Source organism: Platalea leucorodia, assembly GCF_965183815.1.
Source record: "Platalea leucorodia genome assembly, chromosome: 2".
NCBI classification, from domain to species: Eukaryota; Metazoa; Chordata; class Aves; order Pelecaniformes; family Threskiornithidae; genus Platalea; species Platalea leucorodia.
This window is the reverse complement of record NC_138824.1, coordinates 28,567,699-28,594,072: the sequence shown is the minus strand read 5'-3', so window position 1 is coordinate 28,594,072 and position 26,374 is coordinate 28,567,699. Positions and strand designations below refer to the sequence as shown.

General features: G+C 44.1%; 1 protein-coding gene across 1 annotated transcript in view; it reads left to right on the top strand.

Moving 5' to 3' along the window:
• The window catches only part of LHFPL6 (LHFPL tetraspan subfamily member 6), a 141,285-nt gene extending 115,344 nt beyond the window's left edge, over positions 1-25,941 (top strand). Inside the window, exons 2-3 of the mRNA XM_082337847.1 lie at positions 11,915-12,013; positions 24,911-25,941. Of these exons, the coding sequence (XP_082193973.1) occupies positions 11,915-12,013; positions 24,911-25,029 (218 nt within the window). The 3' untranslated portion in view covers positions 25,030-25,941. The remainder of the gene's footprint in view (positions 1-11,914; positions 12,014-24,910) is intronic.
• The last annotated feature ends 433 nt before the right edge of the window (positions 25,942-26,374 follow it).

Sequence of the window (26,374 nt, the reverse complement as noted above, 5' to 3'; positions counted from 1 at the left end):
AAATCACTGGAGTGGTGCTCAGGAGTCGGGCTGCTGTAGACTTTTCCTTAATGCTTATAACAACCTTAGTCTGGCCAGTTGGTATTGAAAAGATATGACAATGCCTGTCCATTTATCTGTTTGTCTGCTTAGGCATCATCACTGACATGGGATATATTTCCTTCATTCTCTTCTCATGGTCCTTCATGACGTCATTTCATGTACTGGGAAATCCTTTGAGCCTGGAGCTTCTGCAAAGGCTCTGGCTAATTTTGTCCAGCCTCCAGTTGCTATTGAAATTCATATTAACGAAAAGGAATATGCCTTATCTACTATGACTACATCGACAACTATGTATTTTGGGAAGTTAGTTATTAAACTACCTTTTATTAATCACAGTAGGCACCCTTGTGTTTCTAATGGAGTGATTTCTATTTAAATACACTATGTCATATGCCATATGCTGCTTTAGACTCTTTGAACTGTCAAACATTTGATTCTGAGCCACAAAACGATGGGGTGAGTACACAGATGGGTTGTCACATAAAGAAGTCTGATGGCATGTGATAACGCTCAGGCTTTTTTTTTTTTTCCCCCCATAAAGCTTATAATGTACAAGCAGTGATCATGGCTTGCCAAACAAAAATGAGCTGACAGTCAAACTCCAGAGTGTTTTCTGGAGTTCTTCAAGCATTTCAGTTCCACTCTGCAGATTCACTCTGTCTTTAACTGGACCATGTCACATCCTTTTCAGAACAAGAGGTGTCAATCATTTTGTTGTGTGACAAACTCTGGGAGAAATGATGCAGAGACTCACCAAAGCTAGTCCGGAGTTGGTCTAGCTCTGTGGTAGCAATTGAGGCAGATCAAGGCCATTTTGAAGCAGCAACTTGTTTCCATAGAAATCACTTCCTTTTAAGGTAGAGCATACAGGTTTACACTCAAGAGCAAGACAATTTTTCCTTTAATCTTCTCTTCTTCCCTAACCTTCAGGTCATTTCCCATAAAGGAAGGCAGAATTCATGACAGGAATTGAGGCATTTGCAGCTTAAGGGCAGAATGATGGCAGAAGGATAAAAGATAGGGGACAAAATAACGTGTAGGTAACTTTGGGCAGGATTCAATTATGGATTTATACACTTTTTGAAGGTGTTTAGAATACAGATATTTTCCCTTGAGGTAGATTTCCAAGCTCACATTAAGATCAATAGATATCTAGGGTGAAACTCATTAGCCTAAATCTAGATGCTTTGCACTGTTAGAAATACCTTAGAGTCTGTGAGACCTCTGCGTGGGCTGGCAGGTATGACAGAGGACTTAGGGGAAACACACTGCTCTGCAGAGGCAGCTGGAGGCCAAGTGAGATACTGAACAGTGCTTAAGCTGACAGAAGGTGCCTGTGTTTGGGCAGCCAAATCCTACTCTGAGTTGATACTGCCAGTGGAGCACAATTTAGTCGATAACCCAGAAGTGTCTAGTGCCATTCGAGATGCCCTTGGCTATCCCACCTCTAGCTGCTAGTCCAGGAGTGTCTGGCTTTCCCTGTTGGCTCTGTGTCATGTCTGCCAGTCCCATGTGAATGTCTTTGCTGTCTTAGGTGGAGTTAGGTGGACTTAAATGTGTCCTGGTCATAGACTTAAGTGTATGTATTCTTTAGGATGAGAAGAATAGTTTCTAGAATCCATTGATTTTACTGGCAAGGGTCTCAGTTAAATTGCCGCTGCAGAGGCATCTCCATGGGTTTGATATGCCCTGTGCCATCTGAGGCACCTAGAAAGGAAGATCCACGCTCTCCTGGAGCAGGAGCTCATCTCCAGGTGGGCTACCCAGCTGAAATGCAAGTAGTCCTATGTGTACACATGTAATTTGAGCCCCAGCTGGCTGAAGCTGAGGTGCCTGAATGATGTAAGAACACATTCTTAAAGTCTTTCATGTTGGAAGGGATGTCCAGCCTTCTGCTTAAAGCAGGTTCAACCCTGAATCATGATCACAATAATCACTTTCATACCTCCAAGTATCCCCTTTGACAAACAAAAGCAGCCAAGTCTGGGCTTATCCAGACTGCTTAGTGCTGTGCCTTGTGTCTAAACACTGGAGGATTCACAATCCTGATAATCCTTTGTTTACTGCACCCATGGGCACATAAGCAGTATGTATTCCATGAAGCCCAAAGGAGAAAACCTGGTGATGCTGGAATCTTTCATATCCAATTGTCTGCACCCAGCACACATAGTTGGGAAAAATAGCCATGGTGAAAGCCCCCCCCCCCCCTTTTTTTTTCCTTTTTTTTTTCCTGCTTTGATCCTTGGTCTCTCATCCCCTGGAATCCGTGGAGCTTCTATCAGAAGGATGTTCTACTCGGTACCAAATACTTGTATCATCATTGGCTGAGAGAATGAAAACGTAAGAGGGACTGTGTGATCTGGCAGTCAGGGAGTCAACCTGGAGTCTCTGCTTCAGTGAATATTCATCCCCTAAACAGCTGATGCATCCTCCAGATACTCTCCACTGTGACTCTGTGGCCAGCCTTAGCCCTACTTAACCGTAACCAATAAGATATAAATTGCATGGGCAGGTACCTGTTTCCTCAGATCTCTCTAAATCCCTCTGCATGTGAATGGGGCTGTATAATAAATGGTAATAAAGGAGTTTTCAATGAAATATCCAGCTACACACTGTAATTCAACTAGTTCTCAAAGATCATATTACTCCTCCTACCACATACATAAAATAGGATTAAACTCTTGGATTTCTTAATATCTAGTGCCAACCTGTGCAGACTGTGGAGGCTGTTTACTGCTGCTTTATAAAATCTAGCTAAAAGAAGTACTTCTAGGGGTGATATTTGGTGGTGGGAACTGTTGGGAGCTGCACCCTCCTGGAACCCCTCACACCAGCACCTATTTTGCAGGGCTTTGAAATTGGTACTGGATCTTTCCTTTCCACAGCAGCAGCTGCTACGGCCCTGTCACTTGTCCTTTTACCAAATGGCTTTTAATAATTCACTTCCATTTAGTAGCAGTTCTGTGTTTGATTTTTCCACTCTTCCTACTTCACTGTTTCTTTTGCATTTCTCCCAGCCCCCATCCCCATTTTCCAAAGCCTTCAGTATTGCCTTAAAAACACCCAGGGCCAAATAGAGCAGACAAAGCCATTAGCTTTTGGGTAGCAATGTAGCATCTCTGGGTGGGGAGATTTCCCCCTCTGAGCCCGAAGCACCTCCGTAGTAATGAGCACACTGCCTTTGATCAAATGAAAATCAAAGTGAAGTCATGCTTCATCTGCTGGAAAACTCCCATCTGCACCCTCCACTGCCCCGTGCCCACAGTCAGGGAGAAAGCGAGGGCTGTGACCCTCCCATGACACAGCACTTTGCCGTGCTGGATGCTGGTAGGCATTTGTAATGCCTTTTTTAGGCTTCCCCTGCCACCGGCCCTGCTTTCCAAGAGCTCTGGGAAGCGGCAGCAGGCAGGTGGCAGCTCTTCGCTGTGGCTGTTTGTTGAGGTTTGGAGCCGAGCAGCTGCCAGGCAGCGAGTGCTCATGATGTGGCGTAATCCAAAATAACAGAAAACGTCTCATTTGAGGGATGGGGCTTGACAGTCAGAAGGAAGGGAGCTAAGTGAAGCCAAATGCATTGAATTAAAACCTGGCGATCAGAACCAGAAGGGAAAGGGTGGTGAGTTTTGCCCTTGCCTGAAAACCCATGAGTACTATTTACATCACGCTCAAGATGAAGCAGTGTTACTGGAGGCAGGATCTGCAAAGCTGAAGGTTGTAGCATTTTATTCTCTCTGTTTTTTCTTGTTGTTCTTATGTTTCATTTTGTTTTGTGTCTGGAGTCCCTCTAACGTCCTCCTATAGCAAAGTCTGAGGCAGAAACACCTTCACCTTGAGTGAAGCCCTGAACTGACTTGCTCTCTCCCATCCTGTGACCCTCGTGAGGAGGAGTGGGAGGAAATCTGGTGCAGCATAAATGGCATCTCTATCTGTGTGCCCTTGGAGACCCCTGCCTGGACACTCAGACATGATGCTCCCTTATTGCATTCATTCACATTGTAGGGAATTGTACTCTCTCTCAAACAATGCACTTTCAGTTCAGGCTCAATAAGGAACCAGTCAAATGCCCCATGCTCAGTGACTACTAACTCAACAGAGAACTGTTGCCCGAAGTGTTGATCTCATGTTCAAGACTAATAAAAGCCCAGGTCAGGTGCATGCCCAGGTTTCCCTGGGGACAAGTGCTAACAGGAATGGAGGGGACCGATGTGATAACATTTCTCTAATGGAAGAACAACATAGAAACCAAAGGACAGAGCAGTGATGTTAAGAGAAGCAGTAGGAGTGTGATCTGAAAGAGGGGAAGCTTCTGGGTGAAGAGCTGGGAGCTGCCAGTGTAAAGATATCATCCCTCACTAACTGAATTGAGGCTGGACTCCCGTGGGCGCGGGAGCCAGGCTGCCTGCAGCTGGCACGGCGCTGCTCCCCCCGCTCCCCTCTTTGCTCCGGCAGGTCCTGCTGCTTTGCCCAGGCTCTGGAGTTTGAACCTGCTCTGACCCACTTCTGTCACTCTGCAGTTGCTGCTTAGTTGCAGCTCCTGGAGAGTTTCTTGAACAGGGACTTCAGAAGCTGTGTCTGCTGAAGTATTTCACATCACAGTTTTTAACCAATTCTTCTTTAACCCGATTGTTTGTTGGCTAAGGTACGTCTCAAAGCAGCAGACAATCTCCATGTGCCAGCTGAATTTTACTTTCATGCTGCAGGCTAACTTTTATAGCAGGTAAATGCTTTAAAACCATTATAGCGAGGAGAGTTTTTAAATCACAAGAGCTGGAGAGTCAAAGTCTGTACTGCATCTAAAAATTGGTTTTGTTTTGCTTGTAGAGATTACTGTACCTTCAAGTGACAGATGGGAATGTGAAAACTTTCTATCATCCTTGAAGATTCAGATGGGCTAATAGAGAAAAAATGTGAAAGGAAGAATCATCATTAAAATGGTCTTGAAAGGGATGACTTCCAAATTATTGTCTGTCAGCTTCTCCAGATGGCCTGAATATCTGTCAGATGAGCAGTAGTCATTAGAAATGCCTAGCAAAAAAAATGGCAAGGTTTCTTTTTGGTCAGGTCCGAAAATGAAAGGATAAAAGTAGAAGATGGGGAGAAAGAAAGGAGGAAGGTATTTTGAAGGTTTTTCTCACTAAAAAGTGATCATACAAAAGGCAGCATTCAGTTCTGGGTGTATTTTCTCTCTGCAGTAGATATGTCAGGCCTGACCCATTCCTTTTATTTTTCTAGGTGGAAATACAGATTGGGTTTTCACAATGACACTGGGAGCCTTCCTGCTTGAGAGGCTTCCCAGCCCCCTCCGCTACAGCGGTGCAGACCCCTCTAACTGCTGGCCAAGGAGGCCCTTTATGGTGCCCGGGCAGTCCCTTTCACTGCATTCGTAGGGTGTAACTGCGACTGGAGCTGAGGATATACGAAAAAGGAATACAATTTCCAGTGCCCATGTAGAAGGCTCTTAAAAAGCTCATCATCAAGGAAAGCCACCATTGGTTTAGTTCCCATTTGAAAATGCATTTTCTAGGAGCAAGACTCTGAGGCTGAATCCAAAGCTAAGTGCCTCACTGACTGCCATCACTACCTCTCTTTATTGATCAAACTGGTGGTTTTCCCTATCGGATTTATCTGAATCATGTGCTGAGGTTTACCCTATGCCAGGGAGAAGGAAGGACACTGGGGAAGGTTTGGCTTTATTTAACAAGCTTTTGAGGATGCAATGATCAAATGGGCTGACAACAAAACAAGAATGAGCCATATAGCAATCAGGGGCATGCTGTGACCTCAGCAAGTGAGAGGAAGAGCTGAGTCTGTAAAACAGGACTTGCTAGCTATGAACTGTGAGGACAGTTACAGACAATTAATTTATGGTGTGATGTCTCCACGGGTGACTTAAAGCACAGCAGATCCTTGGGTGGAGGCTCCCATTAGAGCCACAGCAGCAGTCTGAGCACCACCCACTACAGGGATTTGCAAGCTTCTGTTTTTGTGCATTGACTTTTGCCAATTGATCTTGGTCTTTCTGAGTGCAGTCATTTTGCCCATGGCAAAATCTGGTTAATGTCTCTTGGTTTATTAATTCTTCTGTATTTATTGTTTGAGACTTGCCTATATACAAGCTATTCTTGGAGATATTGATAGCAGTTAATATTTTACCTCTTGGAGTAAGCTGATTGCTGCATGCCACAAATCATGTCTTTATCACTTTGAAGATGAAACCTAGATCTGTGCCAAGCCACTAATGTAATTACCGCCCTTTCCCTGCCGCCCCCCTGCTCAGCAGCATCCACCATATGCAGAACCTGCTATATGCAATTATTTTCAATCACAAGCTCCACTCCAGACAGACAAGATCATTTTTCAAGTGCTAAGTGTTACTAAAATATGATCACGCATTATACCCACAGCAAGAGTGACAGGGAAGGCAGTCTGGGATGGACAAGGATTACTCCGAGTAGTTTACTATTGAGGCAGCCACCCTCTGACCTCCTGGTTTGTAGTTTTGCAACTTGTAGGCCTGGGCAGCTCCTCACTTAGCATATAGGCTGGTTTTAGCTCACTTTTTGAAGGTATCCAGCTCTCTGCATGGACTACGCAAAGAGCCTAGTGGCTAAATAGGACCCTGTTAAATATTGAAGCCAAGCACTCAATTCCAGCATTGCATTGACAAAGCTGGCTGCACTGTCAGCCCCGCGGCTCTCTCCCACGTGCCTCGCTAGCACATTGAGCCAGCCGCAGCACTTGCAATAGCAGTGTTTCACGGATCAGGGCAAGGAGCCCGTTTCATTCCCGAATGCAGAACTGCTGCAGAAAAGCTGGTCTCTGACAGTGCCAACACCTCCACTGGTGCATGGCACCTCATCCAAAACAGCAGCCAAGTGCCACCAGCGCCTCCGCTGCCGGCTGGCCCCATCCCACTGACTGGCTCCCTCGCACCTCCGAGCTGCGGCACCTTTTGTGAAGCTGCCGTTTATGGACCTGCACATTTCCTTCCCCTTTCTATTTCTTTTAATGGCTGTAGTGGATAATGGAAGATGACAGATGATGTTAATTACAGCACAGTGGTTTGGTGTTTTTTTTTTTTTTACTTTCTTAAGAAATGTTATAGGCATCCTAAGCATTTAAAGCAGCTGTAAAGATGGGTGTGGGTAGCATAGCTGGCTAAATACAATAACTATAGGGCAGGCCAGGATGTGACTCTTGAGCTAAACCAGTAACTGCTCTCTACTGAAGCTGCAAAATTAGCTTAAGGATTTCCGTTGGGTTTGCAGCCCTTGGATTTAACTTAGATCTTTAAATGGAGGTTGCAGCTGTTCAGCAGGATCTACATTCTCTGTGATTAAACAAATTGGCTGTAAGCATGTATGAATTATTAGCGGTAATAGTATGCAGTGTTTTTGCTATTGCAGGGTCTGATCCACGCATTCAGTTGCTAGAACGGAAAGAAGGGAAAGAAGGGGCTGAGGGGCTTTTGTCCAAGTCCTGTTGGCACCATGGGCTTTGAGGCACACTCCACACTTTTAGTGCATAAAATAAGGGAGCTGAAATGCCAGTTCCCAACTTCACTGCCCATGCAGACCGAGGCAGTATCAGCCCTGTTGAAGTCATGCAGAATCCTGCTGAAAGCAGTGGGACATTACACACACACTCATACTTATATACATACCTCAGGGCATAAAGCATAACCTGTGAAATTTTTTCTTACTGACTAGCAGGCTCTAAGTCTTTGTGGAAGTCTCACACTGAAGGTAAATCCCTGAATTTGGCCCGCACCTTGCCTGCAAGAAGTACTGGGGAACACAACTGCTTTGTCAATAGACTTAAATCCACAACAGGCACATATGCGCCACTACAGGGAAATGTGTGAAGGTGAATCAAAACCAGCTGAAAAACAGTGGTATCAAAGGAGATGTCAAAAGAACAGCTTTAAGACTTGTGGCCAGTTGGCACCTGTGACGAAATTGGTATTTATAAGCATAAGCCTTTTTGCTAGACAGGAATGTAGCCCCGTGCTCCTGGCAGCACCTTTGGTCTCTGGCAGGTTTTGTGTTCGCTAAATGAAGCGTGTGAGCTTGCCCGTGGCTTTATACCTTGTCCTTCGCACGTAAACATGCTTCTGCTCGTGCTTTGGGAACATGCGGTGGCAGCAGCGTTAGGCGGCAGTTTCCCATTTGATCTCATCATCGCAGTCAGCGCAGGCTGCGAGCAGAAAAGAAGCTGCAGTGCTTGATGGCTGGTGCTCCATAAATGAAATTCAGCACTGCTGAAGTCCATACCCAACTGGAGAGCCAGCTGTCGCTGGGGTGGGGAGGTTTTCTGACACAGCACACTAGTTTGCCCTTATTGGGTTTGTTCGTTTCTGGGAGGCACTGGTAAGGCTCAGCGGTGGGTGCTGTGAGCTGGTTATTAGCGTGGACTGGCTTTAAGGGCAAGCATCCATCTATGAGTGAGGCAGTTGCTCCTTTGAAGCAATTTAACATTACATTAACATTACATGTTGCTATACATTACAGTATATAATATATATATTATATAATATATAAATAATATATATATTACAGGTTGCTAATGGTTTTCTGACTGTATCACCAGGATTTTTGTGTAAGGAAGGTCCCGATTCCACTCTCCCGGGATGTTCTCACCTGTCCCCCAATTTAATTTCTCTAGATTTACACGAGTTGATCAGAGAGCAGGACTAGACATTATGTCTCTGCCTAAGCAAGCCTTATGTTTCAAGGTGTTTACTCTGTAGAACATATATGAGTTTTGTGGTTTTGTGAAAGAAACAAGGAAATCCAGGATTATTTTTAATAGTAATTATTCTTATTCATCAATAATAATTGCAATTTAGAGCAAAGTTAGAGTTGAGGCTTAATCCAGGTCAAGGCACATTTGTGTGATGTATTTCAAAAACCCAGAGTATGTGACATAGCCTGACCCCCAGAATTTATTTGAACTGAAACTGGGCTTTGGACTTACGGAGATGGATGTACAGAAATGGGAAAGAGGGTGTGACAGGGGGATGAACAGGTCTGGCTAAGGAAGCAAATAAGTTGCCAAGGCTTGTGGCCACTGTATCCAGTGTAGCATTGGAGGCAGGAAGAGTGAACAGGTACACGGTGTTTGGAAGAGGAGGAGCTGTGTTTGGAGGGTGGCAGTGGAAAGTACTGTGAGCAATATTCGTGGGAAAAAACCCAAACAACAACCTGTTACTGCAACAAAACCTAAAGGGAGCTGAAAACAAACAGCCCTCTGTGAATGAAATGGGCGCTAGACACTCTTGCCACCTGAGGAGAGTAATTGGCAAGTGCTGAGTAAGAGCTTGTTCTGGGTTTGGAGGGGCAGCATTGTTATGCTAATAGTCCTTTCACTTGCCTGCAGTGCTGCTGTTGTGTTCTCCTGGAAGAACTGGGCAGGAGGCTTTCCCAGGACCTGTTTGTGAGGAAGGGCTGGCTGCTGTTTCAGCTGGTCCAATGCAGGCGGCTGCAAGCCTGCTTTCTCTCCTACCCCCTGCACGCATCTCCCTGCCCCTCGCAATGGAGCCCTTTGAGCATTTGCGAGGTCTCCCAGAGAGCCTGTTCAAGGACACAAGTTGATTGAAACCAGACCAGCCAGGGTAGTTCATTTTTGGCCAGAGCAGCTTCTGAGCTGTGGTCTGCCTGGGCTGGCACCAGGCAGGTCATGGGCATCACGACTAGCGTGGGAAGCGGTCAGAACCACAGCAGGACTGGCCAGAGCTGCCACAGTCCACCAGTGTGTGAGGCTCTCTCTGGCACCTGGGTGCTCTTCCTCCCTTCCCCAGCCATTGTCATCATCAGTGGCGATGTTCCTCCTTGTCCCATTGGGGCCTGCCCACTCCTAGCACATCAGCCGTGCTGTCAGCGCCTCACAGTGCCCTTCTTGCTTTAACAATTCAAGTGAGAATCCGTCTTTTTTTCAAAGAGTCTTAAGCTGTCTTTAAGAAATGTAGACCCAGTTTTGGCCTAAGTTCTCTTGTCTGAGAAACATCCTTTCTGAGAATTTAATTAGAAGCGACTCTCATTTACATGGATTCTACCAGCTGCCATCGGCTCTGCAGCCCTGGGGAAAAGAATCAGCTGATACTGTGAAAGCCATTAGCGAGGACATTAGAAGCAACCATATCCAGGTCAGGCAAAGTTCTGAAAATACCTAGCATTCATGTGTCCTTAATTGCTTTTCTCCCTTTACAGCTGTTGGGTGAACACACCATTTGAGAGGGGCTGCCTCGGGGATTTCTTTTCCATTATGTGATGTAGATATGGAGAGAGGAGCAGGCAGTGACTGCTCAACAAGGAAAGGAAGAAGTAGACTTGAGTAGCAAGGAGAAATTGGAACTTAGTGGAGGAAGATATAAGGAGCTAATATTGGACCCTAAACAGGGGCAGGTGTGCTTGGAGGAGCAGCAAAGGAGTTGCTGAGCTACTTTGCTAAGATGCTAAGAGGAAGATGGGATACCACTTCTGGACTTAAGTGCCTTGTTCAGATGTGTCTTTGAGCAAGTCAAGAACATAATAACGTGATTTCTGTGTCTTACAGGACCATCAGAAATGTAAGAAGCCTAGGTATCTTGAGGATGGAGACAGTAGAAATGCACAGCTAGCTCCAGGCCCTGCGTCAGAATTGCTCTCAGGACTCCTGTTAGTCTGCTGTGACCGCCACAGTGTCTCTGTCGCCACCCAGGGCTTGCTGCACTAGGAGCGTGACAGCAGAGGTGCTTTGCCAGGGAGCACATTGTCCTTATTGTCAAGAGAGGAAAAGTGAGGTGGTAAGAGGTCAAGGGCCTTGCCCAAAGTCAGCCAGTGAGAACTGTAGGGCTTGAAACCTTGCCCCAGTCCTGTGCTCTACGTAGCAGGTAAAAGGCACCACTGCAAACCCATGCTGCAAACTTCTTGAGGACTTGCTTGCCTTTACAGCCTGCGAAGTGTCAGGCGCACCCAGCCTGTTATCTACATAGTGATTCGTTTCCAGTCTTGCAAATACGATCTGACACAAAGGAGGTAACATTTAAATGCTGTAGCGTACATTGAAATGTTCTCTCTAGGCTGTCCGTGTAAGAAGCTTTGCCAGCTACACCCGCTTTTTGGCAGCTGCTGCAGTGACAGCTGAGAATGCAATATGATAAAAATGCCACTTCTGCAAAATAATCATGGCCCATTGGGTGATTCCCAGCAAGACCTTGTGAAGGGAAAGACTTAGCCAAAACACATCTGTTTGGGGCAGCATGAGGGCTGGAGAAAACAAAGCATGTTGTGAATGTTAAGCCAAGCATGCTAATAAGTAAATGGCTCAAGAGCTCAGTTGTTTTAGCTGAAATGATTTGAGAAAACTTTGTGTACCTGTGGTATGAATTGATCAGGTGACATGAAACCATTCTTTCCTGGCTTTTGGAAGGGTGAAAAACAAAGGAAAATGACAACGGATTAGCACAACTGTCAGTTTACTTTCCCTGCTAGAACTTTGATAGTCCATTGTTGTTTTAATTAATCAGAAGCAATCGGCTTGTAAATGCTGTGATTAACACAGCTTCTATTTAACCCCATGTTGAGTTTTCCAAACAGTATATGTAGCAGTTATGCAGAGTAGAAGGGGAGTCCAAAAGCTCTCAGGTAGAAGCTCCAGAAGCTGAGGATGGCTTCTGGTGCTGAACTGCCAAGGCTGCCTCCAGCTGTAAAACAGCGTAGCAGAATGCATAATTAGAAGCCCAAATGATTTTCTACTGGTTTTAGGAGAAGAGATTTCTTTTTTTTTTTCTGAGATACCCAAATGGCAGTTTGACACTGTAATTCCCAAGTGTCAGCCTGTGTTTAAGCTAATGGCAATTGCTTGTATAAACTTCTGTTTTCTTTTCTCTCCATAGGTTTGCTGATCGGCTCTGGTTGTGCCCTCTATCCTCTTGGCTGGGACAGTGAAGAAGTCAGACAAACCTGTGGTAACCTTTCCAACCAGTTTGAACTGGGTGAGTCATCATCAGAGCGTCTCAGTCACATTAGACTCTTCTGTGTGTTGTCCATAAAAGCAAACGAGGACGTGAGCACGGGCTTGGGAGAAGCAACCCAGCTGTGTGTGGTAGGGTATTCATATTGCGTCATTCTGGTATGGTGCTAAGGCAGGGGATTTCAGATAGATTTGATGGAAATATTTTCCAGAAGAACATTATAAAAGAAAATGAAGGAATGTATGTATGTATGTATGTATGTATGTATGTAAGACATCAGATTTAATAGTCTTGCAATACGGGAGCTAACACTCCTGGAGATCTTGACAGGGTAGACAGAGGCATCACATCACAGCACAGGTGAGGGTAATTCCCAGTGAGTGCGATTAGCTGTCTTTGAAGTCTGGTATGTTTATGGCCTTCTAATGTAAGCCTAAAGAGTATGGTTTTGGTTACTCACATCCTTGGGAAGCTGGTAAATAACACTTGCTCCGTATGTGAGCCTTTTCCCAAACAAGCCACTGGTCTTAACGGTGATGTCTGCACTGAGCGCTGAACGAGAGCCAGGGATGTAGGCAAGCCAGGCTCACAGCCACACAGTATAGGGTGAGCCACCTCTAGAGAGCTCATCGGGCTGATGGAAAGCAAGGGCCCAGCAGGGACCTAAGGATTAAGCAATGTGGATAATCAGGATCTGATGTTTGCATGCATATCCAGGTCCTTGTTTAGCTAAAAGGATCAATGCAGCTGCTGATACCCTACTCTATAAGTGCTCTTTGATCTTGTGTCACTTGAGAAAGAGGAGGGTCTGCAATCCTCCTGAAGGAGTAGGAAAGACTGAGCACCCTGACCCTCCACAGGCTTGGGAGCTTCCACTCTCAAGCACAGGCACGCACAGCTCCCCATTTCCAGCCCCTGCGAGCTAAACGTTATGGTCAGTGTTAGCAACCCTTTCCATAGCTGCGTGTGCAGGGCTTGTGGTAGCCTGGCAGTCATCCCAGTGCAAAGAACAGTGAATGAAAATGGTCTCCTAGGGTTAAACACAAACCTGCTGCATTATCTTTTAATTTTACACTGATATTTCTGTCAGGCTTCAGGAGTAAGGAGTTTTGTTTCCATCTCAGACATGTTTCCTGTGAAGATAGGCAAATGAATTGAGGTAGAAAGGTAAAAAAATATTGCTTTGGGAGAGATGCTCCAGGTCACCCTCCCTTACACCATTCCTGTGGTGTTTTGGAGTTCATTTGATCTGGCATGGGACCAGAAATTTGTATTACCAATATCAGCACCCATGTCTACCACTGCCATTGATGTTGTTATCAGCAGCCGCTAATGGTGTTGCCCGAGGGATGTGTAATATGCTCTAGAAGCTTTACCTTGTTATTCTGAACTCTAATATCCTTCTGGGCTATTGATACCCTCGCTGGTGCACACTGATGCCTGCTCTTTCACACCAAGCATGTGAGCAGCTCTGCTCTGCGATTCCTGCTTGTGTCCCTGACAGCCTGCTCGTTCCCAGGCTTCAGTCATTGCTCTCCCCAGAGTGCAGAAAAGTGTTACCTTTCCATGTTATTTCTCTGCAAACCCACAAAAAGGTGGGTGTCATGCCAGTCTGAACTCCTTGAAGACAGCACTTAGGCAGTTACAAACTGTGACCTTAAAGACAGTCATGCCCACAATCAGAGCGGAGTCTCTGAGACCACCTTCGCCATCTCAGTCGTGACTCATGAGTCAGATATTTGCATAAATTGAATCACTCTGCCATTAAAGTCAGTGAAGAAACCCATGTGAAAGATTTCAGCTGCCAGTTTTCCTTCCAGGTACACATAAGGACCATGAGATATATTCCATTAACTGTGAAGGCATGTACTCTTACTATATTTTCTGGACCTGGAGCATGCAGGGCATGCCTAGGCTTGATGGGAGTGCTGGTCTCGCCAATCTGCTGCAATCCTATGCTAACACATTAATTAACAGATTATAACGACAGCTGAAATTTGCTGTAGTGATTTGCACCAGGCAGCTCTGCCACTAAACATCTCTTTTCCACATACATTGGCAGTGAATTTAAATGCTTGGCTAGGATTTTTTTTTTTTTTTTTTTACTTAATGTCAGTGTCTGGTTGATGCTGTGTTAGCAAAGTCATCTGTAAAGAAGAGGTACTGTCCGAGGGCTGTGTTTAATAACCACACTGCTCATCGCCTTTCATAAATACCTCTTGGCTGGTGATAACCCAAACCCTCTAGTCTTTTCTGAATCATTAGAGACTGGCTTACTCATTACAGCCTACAGGCCAAAAATGATGTTTCAAAGACTTAATCTCACTAAGTCTCAAGACAAATTTAAGTAATTATTGCTTTCATTTGAATATTTAATTTGATTAAGCCGCAATGATATGCTTTCTATTTCTGAGTCTGTGAAATGAGTTGCCTCAAGAACCACATGTATACATGCTGCATTCAAAATCTGCCCTCAGAAAAGCTGAGCTGCGGTGAGCCCTGCACTGGTTTGCTGATGGGAGAAGTGGTGGTGGTGGGAGTGCTGGTCCTGCCCCTCCAGCAGCTGTGGGTGCTAGTGAGGATGACGCTGAGGGCCTAATTCAGCACATGTGGTGGCTCTCAGAGGAGAGGCTGTTCAAAGGGATGCTGATCAGCCGACAGCGTTCAGCCTCCTCTTCGAGCATAGCAGAGCAACTGTTTCAGCTTGGGCCACAGGGAATGTGTGCGTGCGGTTAGGAAGGAGAGTCAAAGCACACCAGGTTTGAGCACAGAGCCAGCAAAGGTGGAGATTCAGCGGTGAGAGAGATTCATTCTGGACTTGCAAAAGATAAGGTGAAAAAAATGGTTGAGGTTGGAGGTAGAAAAGATAATCCAGGAGCTGTAATCTACATTATAGGAGGATGAGAAAGACAAGAGGCAGATACAGAGGAGGCACTGCAAGACCTCACTTGAAAAGCAGCTGAATTGTGCACAGCAAAATGTAATGTTAACTAGAAATACGCCAGAATTAGCAATTAAATGAAAATCTTTGCTTTACCAAAGTGAGACAAACCCCCACCCCCGTAACATGCTAGTAACTAGATAGAATAAAAAATAGCAATGCTAAGAACCTATAAAAAAGCCTAATCCTTAGTGGGTGTGCTAGATAAGAAGTGCTTCTTCATGTCTTCAGGCACTCTGAAAAGGCATTAGACTAATAGGCACTCCAAATAGTGCTGAGATAGCCCATATTGTGAAGAGGGGACCCCCTCTCTCCGCCCCCGCCAAACACACACATTTCTGTGTACATTCCAAAGCAATATTTAAAAAGGCTGCAGGAAAAATAACCATGCCTTTAATTGACGTATAAGTGAATGCGGGTATTCTTTTCTAGAAAACCTGAGCTGACATTGTGAAATGCCCAGCAGTTTGCTGCTCTCTTTAAAATTGGATATTTATTTGTTTTTTATTAAGTGAACTACGTCCAAAGAGTTTACTTAAACATTTATGTATTTAATTGGGCTAATTTTTTTCAATCAAATGAAAGTGTTTGTATAACTCGATCTCTACAAAGAGGAGTCATTCTTCAACTGAAGATACCCTGCCAAGGACAACCCCATTTGTTGATTAAATTGCATTCAATAGATGAGCTGTTTTGCTAATGAGGATGGGGAGTAACCTCCATAAATAGACAGACAGAGAGACCAGTGTACCTGTAGAGGGGCCTGCTGTCTGCTTTACTCTAGCATTCTGGTTTTGCCATCATGAAAAAAAGCACAGTGATAGATTAGGACTTTGAGAAATGACCTCTGGCAAATCTTTTTGGGGCGTTAAGGCCATGACAGGTCTCTGCTGTGTTGCTCTGCTTGTGGTTCCCAGCTCCCTGGCAGTCAGCAGGATCTGTATGGCGGTCCTGGGGCCCTGCTCTGTATTGCAGCATCCCATCTCAGATCACAGACGGAGCAGAGTTCCCACCAGAACACTAGACCATGGACTGGAGCAGTCTTCTGCCACTGTTTTTAGGGTGATAACTCCTAGAAATAGGGCAATATAAATAAATGGGGGCAAGAGAAAAGAGATGCTTATGTTTTAAACTAGTGCAGTTGTTTGCCCAGTGACCAAGTCAAAGTCAGTCTAATTAGCATTTGGCCCAGGCTAATGCCTGAGATGGAGACTAGAGTTATAAACTAGCAGTGTTTAAAGGGACTGCCTTTCACTTTTACCATATGTCTGAGGATGGATCAAAGTCATCTTAATCTCTTGTCACCATGCAAGCTGTTATAGTTATGCTGCATTATTTACACTCTGGAGTTGCCTGTGGGCCTATTCAGGGCAGCACCGACGTGGCATAGCAGCACAGAGCTGCTGACTGAAGGGTGTGAAAATGCGTCAGATCTACACAATCCCATGGTCTGCAAAAGGAATTAGCAGGCAATTTCCCAAAAGCAAGCATCTTTATAGCATATCATATAGCACACATTCAGTTTTGCTGAGCTAGAGGCACTAATACCATTTTGTTTTCATTTCTAAATGTACCACACAAGAATAACAGCTGAAAAATGAGGGTTTTAGCAGGAAATTCAATAAGTGAGGGACCTTGCATTAAGGTGAGAGCATACATTAAAGTGAAGACTACATCAGATATTTGCAAAAATTTCCATATTTTGCAAAACTTAGACTGTGTGAAAAAATCTTCGGAACTTGCATGCCTTTCTTAAAGGGCAATGTGAGTGTATATGTGTGAATACATTAGTATTGGTTTTCAATGTCTAAAATCAGTACGAGACTTCATTTTAGGCCATTGATTTCCCTAGATGTGCATGCAGAGGCTGCTCAGTCGTTGCATGCTCATTTCTGTTGTGACGGGTGTGGAGACAGCTAAATCCCACAGAAGGTCCCGCAGACTACAGGCCATGCTCAGTTTAACTCACAAAATTGAGCCTCAGTTAGCATCTGGTGAAACAGCACTACCAGACCAATACCTAAGAGGCCAAACAGCAAAATGTTTATCTAGAGTAAGATTCATTTATCTAAGCGTAGATGACTCATGCCATTGTAGGTGCCCTAGGAAATTTCATCTGGGCTCCAGCTGCCACTTCCCTGCCACCAGATGTATGAAATGATATTATGTACTTACCTGATTAACCTGAAAGAATGAAGACACTAAATTTAAAATAAACTCAATTTTTTAAGTTGAGCTACTGGGAAAAAATGTTTGTCTTCCTTTGAGGAAATATGGAATGTTTGGGCAGTCAGGACTCAGCCTGGATGATCAGTGCTCCAGAATTTTTTATGTCCTGCTGCTTTTTGTGAGAGATTACTTTTTGTGTCATACATTTCCTACCTAGGACCTACTTTTTATTCTGCTGGGTGATCACTTGTGCTAAGAAGCATCCTACAAACATGGCTTGGTGTTTGCTGTATGTAACTACCTTCAGGGCTCATCTTTCAGTTTCATGATGCTTTTCTTTGCTATTAAAGGCAGTGAAAGTCACAGGTCTGGCAGCAAGGGCTCAGGTGTGGCCATTGGCACACTGTGCCTGCCTACCCCCTGGCAGCTGCTGCTGCAGCCTGCCTGAAATGCATTCTGTGCTTGTTTGAGTTCATGCCATCCTTACGAGGCTGTGAATAGCCTCCCACCCTGTTTCTTCTGCAAGTCCTCCTAGATCCTCTCCAGTTGTTTCATGTTCTCTGGCTGTCACACTCCATCACTACCCGTCACGCACAGAGACATGCTAGGTCTGGGGGCCCAGCTGCAGCAGCAACCGAGGCAGATGGCTCCAAACGCACACCTTTGCTTGACCTCTGTGGTGGTCCATCCATCTGTGAACCACTGTGAAAGGGCTTTCCTGGCTGAAGTAGCTGTCTAGAGAGCAACTTAAAAGGCTGGCTCCCATCCTGAACTAAACAAGCAGCTGAATTGCTCTCAAAAGCTCTCAGAAACTTCTCATTTGAGGGATATTTGTTTCCAAAGATCATTACTATTAAGGTTCCCTTTTGCCACTTTTAGAGGCCCTGAAATATCTTAAGGAGAACTGTTGACTTGATAATTACTTTTGCTATAGTAATATTAGAGTAAATGATCTTTAAAGTACTTTAAAAGCAAACAGTGCAGTTACTAAAACAACAACATAAAAACCCCACAGAAAGCAGTGAATATAAAAAAAGCTTTGTCAACTAGTTTATTGGCCTTAGGTGGCATCATTTCAGCATCTGGCTGAGTGTTGACATACAGTGCCAAAACGATCAAGAAAAGGATTTAGAGGGTAGGACAATTTATTAGAATCCTATTAAAGGCAATGGCTTCAAAGCTGTATTTTTCTATGAGCGATCTATCTAACAAAGCCAGGTTTTTTTGTTCGCAGATCCTCTGCAAACAGCTCAGAGATTTTACCAATTCATTTTTTTGACTGGGGCTGAGCACAATCTTTATGAGCATACCTGAGCTGCAGCTGCTGAGTTCTTAGATAAATGAATGAGTCAGCCTATGTGCCAGTAAAGAAAGTGTTTCATCGAGAAACTTTTCCTCTTTAGTGCTACCCAGATAACTTCCATTCTTAAATCTTTGTAAGCCTTTGGTGACTATATCAAGGCCCACATGTATTCTAACATAAGGCGCTTACCTTTGTTGCCAGAGTTAGAACATGGTCATGCAAGGATCCTCTGCAGTCAATGGAGATAAGCAGCAGCATCCAGAAAGGGACTTAGACCATCTGGGAGCAAGTACCTGGTGCCCTTTATTACTTGAAAAGGGCAGCTAAACTAGTTGTTCAGAATCCTTTCATAGTTAAAGGGAGAAAAATAAGTGCTACTAGAGCAGGGTTCACCTGCTGTACTTTAGATGTGTACCTTAAGATGAAACGGAACACACTTTTTTAAGTGACTTTTTCTCCTTCTTGTCTCCAGAGAGGGTCTGGGGGACTAGTCCAGTCTGGGTCTCTGCACTGTGGATGTCCAAAGAGAGGTGAAATTAATTTCACTTCCTGCAATAGGCGAGCTTTCTGCTGACTTCTTCCAAGAGGCTGGGAGAGCTCCTCGTTAGCAGGACAGAAGCTATTTGCTCTTGGGATTTGAGCATTGTAATTGACACAAGGTATTGGTTTCTCCTTCATTGTTCCATGATAAACACACACCTACGGCAAATTTGAGGTGTGATTAAACAAAATTATGTGATCCTCCAAAGAAAGGAGGATTTGGTCATACGAGTGACTGACTGCACACAGCAGAACTGAAGAATTTTAAGCTGGCACTTCTTTTTCCACTTTTTCACACTTCTGAAATTTATGAGATTTTATGCATTTAATTTTAATGCAAAATGCCCATACAATTTCTTTGACCAATTATAAGTAACCAAAATCTGTGCATGCATAAAAAAAATCATATATTTTTACAGAAGAGAAATGCATTGAGAAACTCATATCCGTGCAACAGACAAAGAAACCACCTTCACTAAATTCATAATTTTGTATCAAGCTATTTGTTTGGCTGCAGTTTTACCTTATATAGTGTTCTTTCTTTGTTTCACATAACTACTTTAATCCTTTCTGGATGCATTCCAAGTTTTAACTTCTTTTCCTGCTTTTGTAGCTGATTTCACATGACGGTTTTTCATTGTAACTGTGTAAAGAAAAAAAATCTTCAGCTATTTAATTTATCTTGGCTTTGTTTCAAAATAATTGTGCCTTCTTATTAATTAGCTGATTATCTTTTACATTCATTTGTGGCTTTCATATCTCCAAATCCCTGTATATCCCTTAACATCACACTCCTTACTTTTTTCTCTGATTACTTTTCAAACACCTTGATTGATCGCATGAATTCACATTCCCTGTAGTACTGGACTCTCATGTGAAGCTGTTAATTAGAGTTCCTGCACAACTTTTTGCAAGTAGGAATTGTAGTTTTTATTTTTGAAGGTATATCACTTGTATTCTTCAGCCTGGCTAATTCTGAAACCTTTTTGCCTTCATCTTGGAAAATAGGTTGTATTTAAGGTTAAATTATTAGAGTTTGCCAAATACTCCAGGCTGCAAGCCCTGGATAGTCTTAACACCAACAGCAAAGAAGGTACAAATATTTAAGATACTAAGTCTTGCAATTAATAGGTTTGCATCCAAGACACTTTCAAATTCTGGATATTTTTTCATAAGTGTCAATTATTGGTTATTTTAGATGAAAATCATATGTTATTTCCAGGACCTTGATAATTATATGTGGTAATTATTTATAAGACATCATAAGTAGAAATCATGGTAAAATTCTGTTTTGGCAACTGGATCCTGGCACAGCTCCACAGTAGATCAAGTATCTGCAGATTTTCTGTTGCCAAATTTCACTCACTCCCAAATTTGTCTTAATCTTTATTTGCCTTATATATTGAAGAGGAGGGAGGAGCTAGGGGACACATATCATGGCCTTGAAGATCACGTTAGAAATCAGGAAAAGGCATGGAAGTTGTTTTTTTTTTAATAAGCCCATCCATCACTGCAAAACTGCCCTTCCACATTCTTTGATTTCTTTCGATTTGGCAAATATTGTCTTATGTTCTATGGGACTCTTTTGTGCTGAATCTTCTTTTGATAGAGTCCTCACTCACCTTGCTTTTGCCCTTTATCCTCGGGGACTGGATTTCTTTCAATTTCTTTCAATCCTTTTACAAAAGAGAGGAGTGTAATGTTTCCACTCTTTCCTTCTTTTATTTGCTTGGAAAATGGCCATCCAGCCCTATAGCTGCAAGGTCTGTTATTCTGTGATTTCAGAGTTCATCCTGACACTCTCTTGCTGCCAATCCCAGTAAAACAAATGTGAAAACAAAGTTCTTAATGGCTGGCTACAAATTTACCTGAGCCAACTTGGACAGTCCTGCTTCACTGAGCAACCAAGAGCTCCAATTATTTATGCTCTCCTTTACCAAAACAAAACAAAACAGAACTAGCAAAACGGTGAAGCCACAGCTTCTCCCTCCATACTGACCTGTCAGGTGAAGACTGATTTGTTAAAAGCAACACCCGTTCTGTGCAGAGAAGGAAGCTGCTGTGATGCATGTCATCTCTATCAGCTAGAAGAGTACTTCAGCTGCTGGGGAATTTACTTTGGCAGGAAACCAGATCCATCCCACCTTATGAGCGAGAACATATACATATTCCTGCACGCATCTCCACACCCCCAACAGACTGGCACACTTTTACATATATGTATTCCTGTGCATCCTTGAGGAGAACAACAGCTTTTGTGTCTCTCTGTGTGTGTGAAAATTGACACAGTTTCACTAATTGTTTTAATTCTATCAAGTAATTAGGCGGTCTTGCTCTTTGTTTTAGGGTTTTGACATGTAAAAAAATGGGAAACTTCAATGCAACATTTCTAATGTTTAATATGATGGGCTCCATGAAGGCAAAGTGATCTATTTGATGGTTGAATTTAAGCCCCAGTTCTGCAAAGCCCGTAACCATTTGCTTACCTCTGAATACATGACTAGTCCCACTGATGTCAGTGCAATAAAATCAGAAGATGAGAAAGGGTCCTTCTGTGGTACCCATTATTATAATATAAACTAGAAAGCAAAGTCTATCATCTTCTCTAATGTATAACATTTCTATAGGTGTATTTCTTTTCATTTGGTGTTACATTTAATTACTCATCAACCCTGCTTTTTATAAAGCTTCATGTTCCTTTTAAAATGAGTGTTTAATATCAAAGTGAAGCAGAAGTAATTTTACAATTTAAACTGTAAAATAATTACCCAGTTATTGACAACCAACAATCTTTCTTCAGGGTGCAATGGATTAATATAGCTGATACATGTAGTGAAATGAGAACACCAGAGCAGAAATATTAACTCAAAATTTTTTTTTTTTTCCTTGTGCAATGTAGGATTATATTGCTACAGGGGTAGTGTTGTTTCATTTTGACACGTGGCTGTGCAGTGTGGGCAATCATTCATTTCAACAGGTACCTTCGAGATGGATTCTCTCTGGCCTTGTAGCTATACTTAGCTATGGACTGAGGACTTACCTATACTTAGAATGAAAAGTATAGCTAAGTCCTATACCCTCAGACTCCTTCCCGCTGCAGGCTCTTCTTCAGCACAATAGCTTGAAACGCTGTTCTGCTCAGCATCATCCAAGTACAGATCAAGCTATTTTATTTGAGGCCTCCCATTGCTCCTGACACAGGCTGGAAATAATGGCCAGGTTTATTGCTGTGTTATTATTGCTCTAAGGTCAGGCTCCCAGCTCTTTCATCCGTTCTCCTCTACTCTCTCATTCTTTCATTTGTTCATCTTGACCCAACTCACACTTGTGAACTACATTGCATTTGTTAGATCAAGAGGCTGCCTGCCATGCCTCAGAGCATTAAGTAGGGCAGTTGTCCTTAGGGTAAATGGAGCATGGTATGGAGAAATAAACGTTATTCTCTTCAGCCAAGACTGAATGTGCATGTTGTATCTGTTGAGCACATCTCTGACACTGATTTAACAGTTCTTTCTTCTTAATATGTATCAGGTACATTCTCCCTCTTTCCCACTGCCAAGGCACAAAAGTTGAAATCACACCATGCAAAAGTTGAAATGTACTTCATTCTGTCCTACTTAGGTCACAGCTTTGTGCAGTGCTACCAGGTGAATCTTTAAACTCTTTTCTAAAGTAGCATTTTGACATTTATTTTCTCTACCTGGAAACATCATGATGAGAAAGATGTACTTTTTCAAGCTGCAACTACAGTTCTTTAGTAGTTTTAGGAATACTTAGCAATTTAAAAAGACCTATCGGATGGAGTTCCTCTTATCACAAGAAATGCTTTAGCACACCCCACCCTGGTATAGACATGATAATTTTCAAAGCAATCCAATGGATTTAGACATCTGGTGTATGCTTAAGTCTGGTTTTGAAATTCCCAGCAGAAGCTATAGACAGTGTGTGTACACAGGCACAGCAATAGATGGTCCAGAGACAGGTCTCTCCAGGGACTGCTGTGAGATTGGGCAAGGATCAGCATCAGTGACGTTGCCAGGCACTTGGCGTCTCTCCATGGTTTCTGATGGTCTTCTCTTTAGAAGTCAGACTCTCTGTGTGGTCTTCTGTAAGGAAGCCAAGAATGGTGTTGATCTACAGAGCATAACCAGATTACAAAACCAAGTAAATCTCTCTGTCTGCTCCAGCACATTAAGGAGGGAGGCTGATGGGCTCAAGCCAAGGCCCCAGCTCCTCAAGTCCTCTGGTCACGTCAGGATCTTTGTTTCACTGGACTTTTTTTAAATAAAAAGTTTTGAGGGTTATGAAGAAAAAAATGAAACAAGTACTATGCTTCCTGCTGTGGTGTCAACCTGAGATCTTCAGAGTGGCCAAGAGCATAAGTGTTGCCTCCTACTAATGTCTCCTTACAAAGCTAGCCAGCTTTGACAATATCCTGCAGACAGTTGATGTGCACGCGGTCTGCCTTGAGGCATGCTAATGCTTTGGATGTGTTGAGATGTACAGGTATCTTGTGTGTCTTGTGCTTAAGGCAAGATTAGCCAAGTTGATAATGGCTTGAACTGGAAGCCTGGCCCTCAAGGGTGCCATTCGGACAGAGTACAGACATGCCACCTGTTTCAGCTCTGTCTTTCTAGATGGAAACTGTTACCTTCTATTCTCTGGAGGGGAGAATAGTTTCTGCTGCATTTTCCAGAGAGTGGGAAAGAATTGCTGTAGTGCTGCTTGTGCCTTACTGAGAGCACACGCTGCTTAAAGCAGGGCGATACCACCCAAGATGGCGACACAGGGAGAACCTCAGTTGTAATGAGTCCGAAGCACTCAAGATCAAAATGACCAAGATGATGCAGCCCAAGTGAAAATTACTTTTGAGATGGGCTGAAATCCTGAGGAGTAACAGCAGCCATCTCCTTGCTTTCGGAGATCTCTGTGAGGAGGCTTCCTCCCTGCTGTAGCTGGTGTTTTTCCTAATCTCCTCCTCTACTGCAGGCACCGTGGTGCCTGGAAGGGGAGCAGTCACTTTATGGTCCACCATGGGATTCCCCAACACCATTCACTGGTGATGAGTTTGGCTGTGTAAAGATACTGTGGCCATTAAATGTATTCAAGGCCATATTGTGACACTATTAAACACATTAGACGAAAGATCAGTGAAGTTTGAATCATTGAAACAATGAGTTGTGACCTTGGGTGGGGATAGGGAAATTTCTCTATTTTTGTATTTGTGGACTCCATTCCCACAGCAGCCCCCATGCAGGTGGACCCCCAACACCATGATCTTTTGCCACCGGGAGCCTCCTGATCAGAATTGATGCCTGTGAGCAGGGAATATGAACGGGTTCCCTGCAGCCATGTCCTGGCTTGTAGTCACCCAGCAGCTTGCCGCTGGGTCCAGTTTCGAGCCCTGTCACTGAGATGGCAGAGGTGGACCCACCCAGCTCTTCCTGATGGGAGCAGGCCCTGGCCCATGTTATGTGCAAACCCTCAAAATCTCAGTCAAAAATAATCAAAATGTCCTCAGACGCTGCCTGGAGGAGGAGAAGAAAGAGAAGGGTGGGAAAAGCCCTCTTCTCACTGCAGCAGCTGTGGAGAGCGGTGCCACGGGTGCTCCCTGGACCGGGCGGGCAGAGGGACGCCCGCCCCGTGGCTGGCGCTCTCACGGTGCCAGCAGCCTCGGCTTTGGCTCTCATGTGGCAATTCCCCCTGTGTGGAAAACAGCAACTGGCCAAGCAAGTGAGCTCGGAGGCCTGTCTGCTGAACCGCTGTAGAAAACTAAGGGGATCCATGTAAACAGCTTGGCTTCTCTAATTGCTTGAATTACGCCCTGCATTCCCTGTCTGAGGTGGATGTACAAGTGGGCAGAAACCTAGAAAAGTGCTTTTCCCTGGGTGGGCAGAAAGGAGAGTGGCGGTGGCGCTTCATCCCCTGGCTAACGCTGTGCTATGTCGCTCTGTTTCCCTTGCAGGGACCTGCCACATCGGCTGGGCCTACTACTGCACGGGCGGGGGCGCGGCGGCGGCCATGCTGGTGTGCACCTGGCTGGCCTGTTTCTCGGGCAAGAAGCAGAAGCAGTACCCCTACTGAGCCCGCCCCGGAGCGCGGGCGCTGCCAGACGCCCAAGGGGCTTGCCGACGTCTTCTGGATAATGAGAATGAACATGAAATTTTTAAGTGCTTTCTCTCTGGAGCGGGCGTGGGGTGGGACAGCGGGTGGCCCCAGGGAGGGCAGGGAGGTGAATGTGGTGCAAAGTCACCCGGCTGTGCTGGACAGGGACGGGCTTTCTCACCTCAGCACACCCGTGGTCTGCTCCACAAAAATATAAGCAAGGAAAACTCCGCTTTGGCAAATGGTGAAATTCTGCGTGCACCGATTAATTGAGGGGCGGGTGAGGGGACGGCAGTGCCAGGGGTCTGGGGTAGCGCCCGGCAGCCCCTCGGCACGGCGCTCCCGAAAGCACACATGCACGCACAGATGTTGACCATGGCACAAAATGAGTAGAGAGGAAACTTTTTTTGGCGCAATCTTCTTTCTTTTCCTTTTTTTTTACTTCTCTCTGTGGTTTAAAATTCAGTGTTGCAACACTTTTTAATCTATACATTAAACTTAATAAAAGGACCAATAAGCCACTTTCTCAGTATTTTGTATATTCTCTACACATTTTTCTTCCCCAAACATTTAGCCACTGCTTATTCAGCCCTATGTAACTTTTATTGAGCCTCTGTGTTTTCAGCATTATTACAAAAATGCAACATAATTACTTGGCATATGTAGCCTTTCCCTATAGTACTTTTATGAAGTGCAGTAAATGGACGTTTTTCTGTCCATTGGAAGTTCCACTCACAGTACTGTAGAGCTCTGTTGGTTACGTACGACTAACAGGAAACTTCTTCCAGACATAGATTTCTGTTGCTGTTACGTTTAGCTCATTGATGTTGTATTGTGCTGTACCATGTTTATTATTTCAATATTCATTTTTGTAAAAAATATATATATAATATGTGCTATTTTATGTTTGTATTTGAAAAATCTCTGTAAATAAATTTTTCCTTGATCAATATTTGCAATGCCTGGTTGTGTCACTAGATGAAAAAGTTCCTTTCCCAGATCCCCATTGGAAAAATCCTCAGAAATAACCATGACTTTTATAACCATGCTGTATCCTTTTTCCCTGTAAAACACATACACTTAGGGTTCGGTTACATTGCCTGAGGATAGACATCTATTGCCACTGGAGGCATTCTAGCATATCCCACATTTTTGCCTCGTGCTGTCAAGTGTTCTGCAGGAGGTCAGGGAGACCTTCCCCGTTCTGGCCTGGCTGCTGCGGACTCAGCGTCTCACACAGTGCTGCATATCCCTGTTTAGGTGACTGAAACAAGCTCTTACTTTCTTAATAGCATCAAGACTGATCAAATGCCTACCCGGCAGT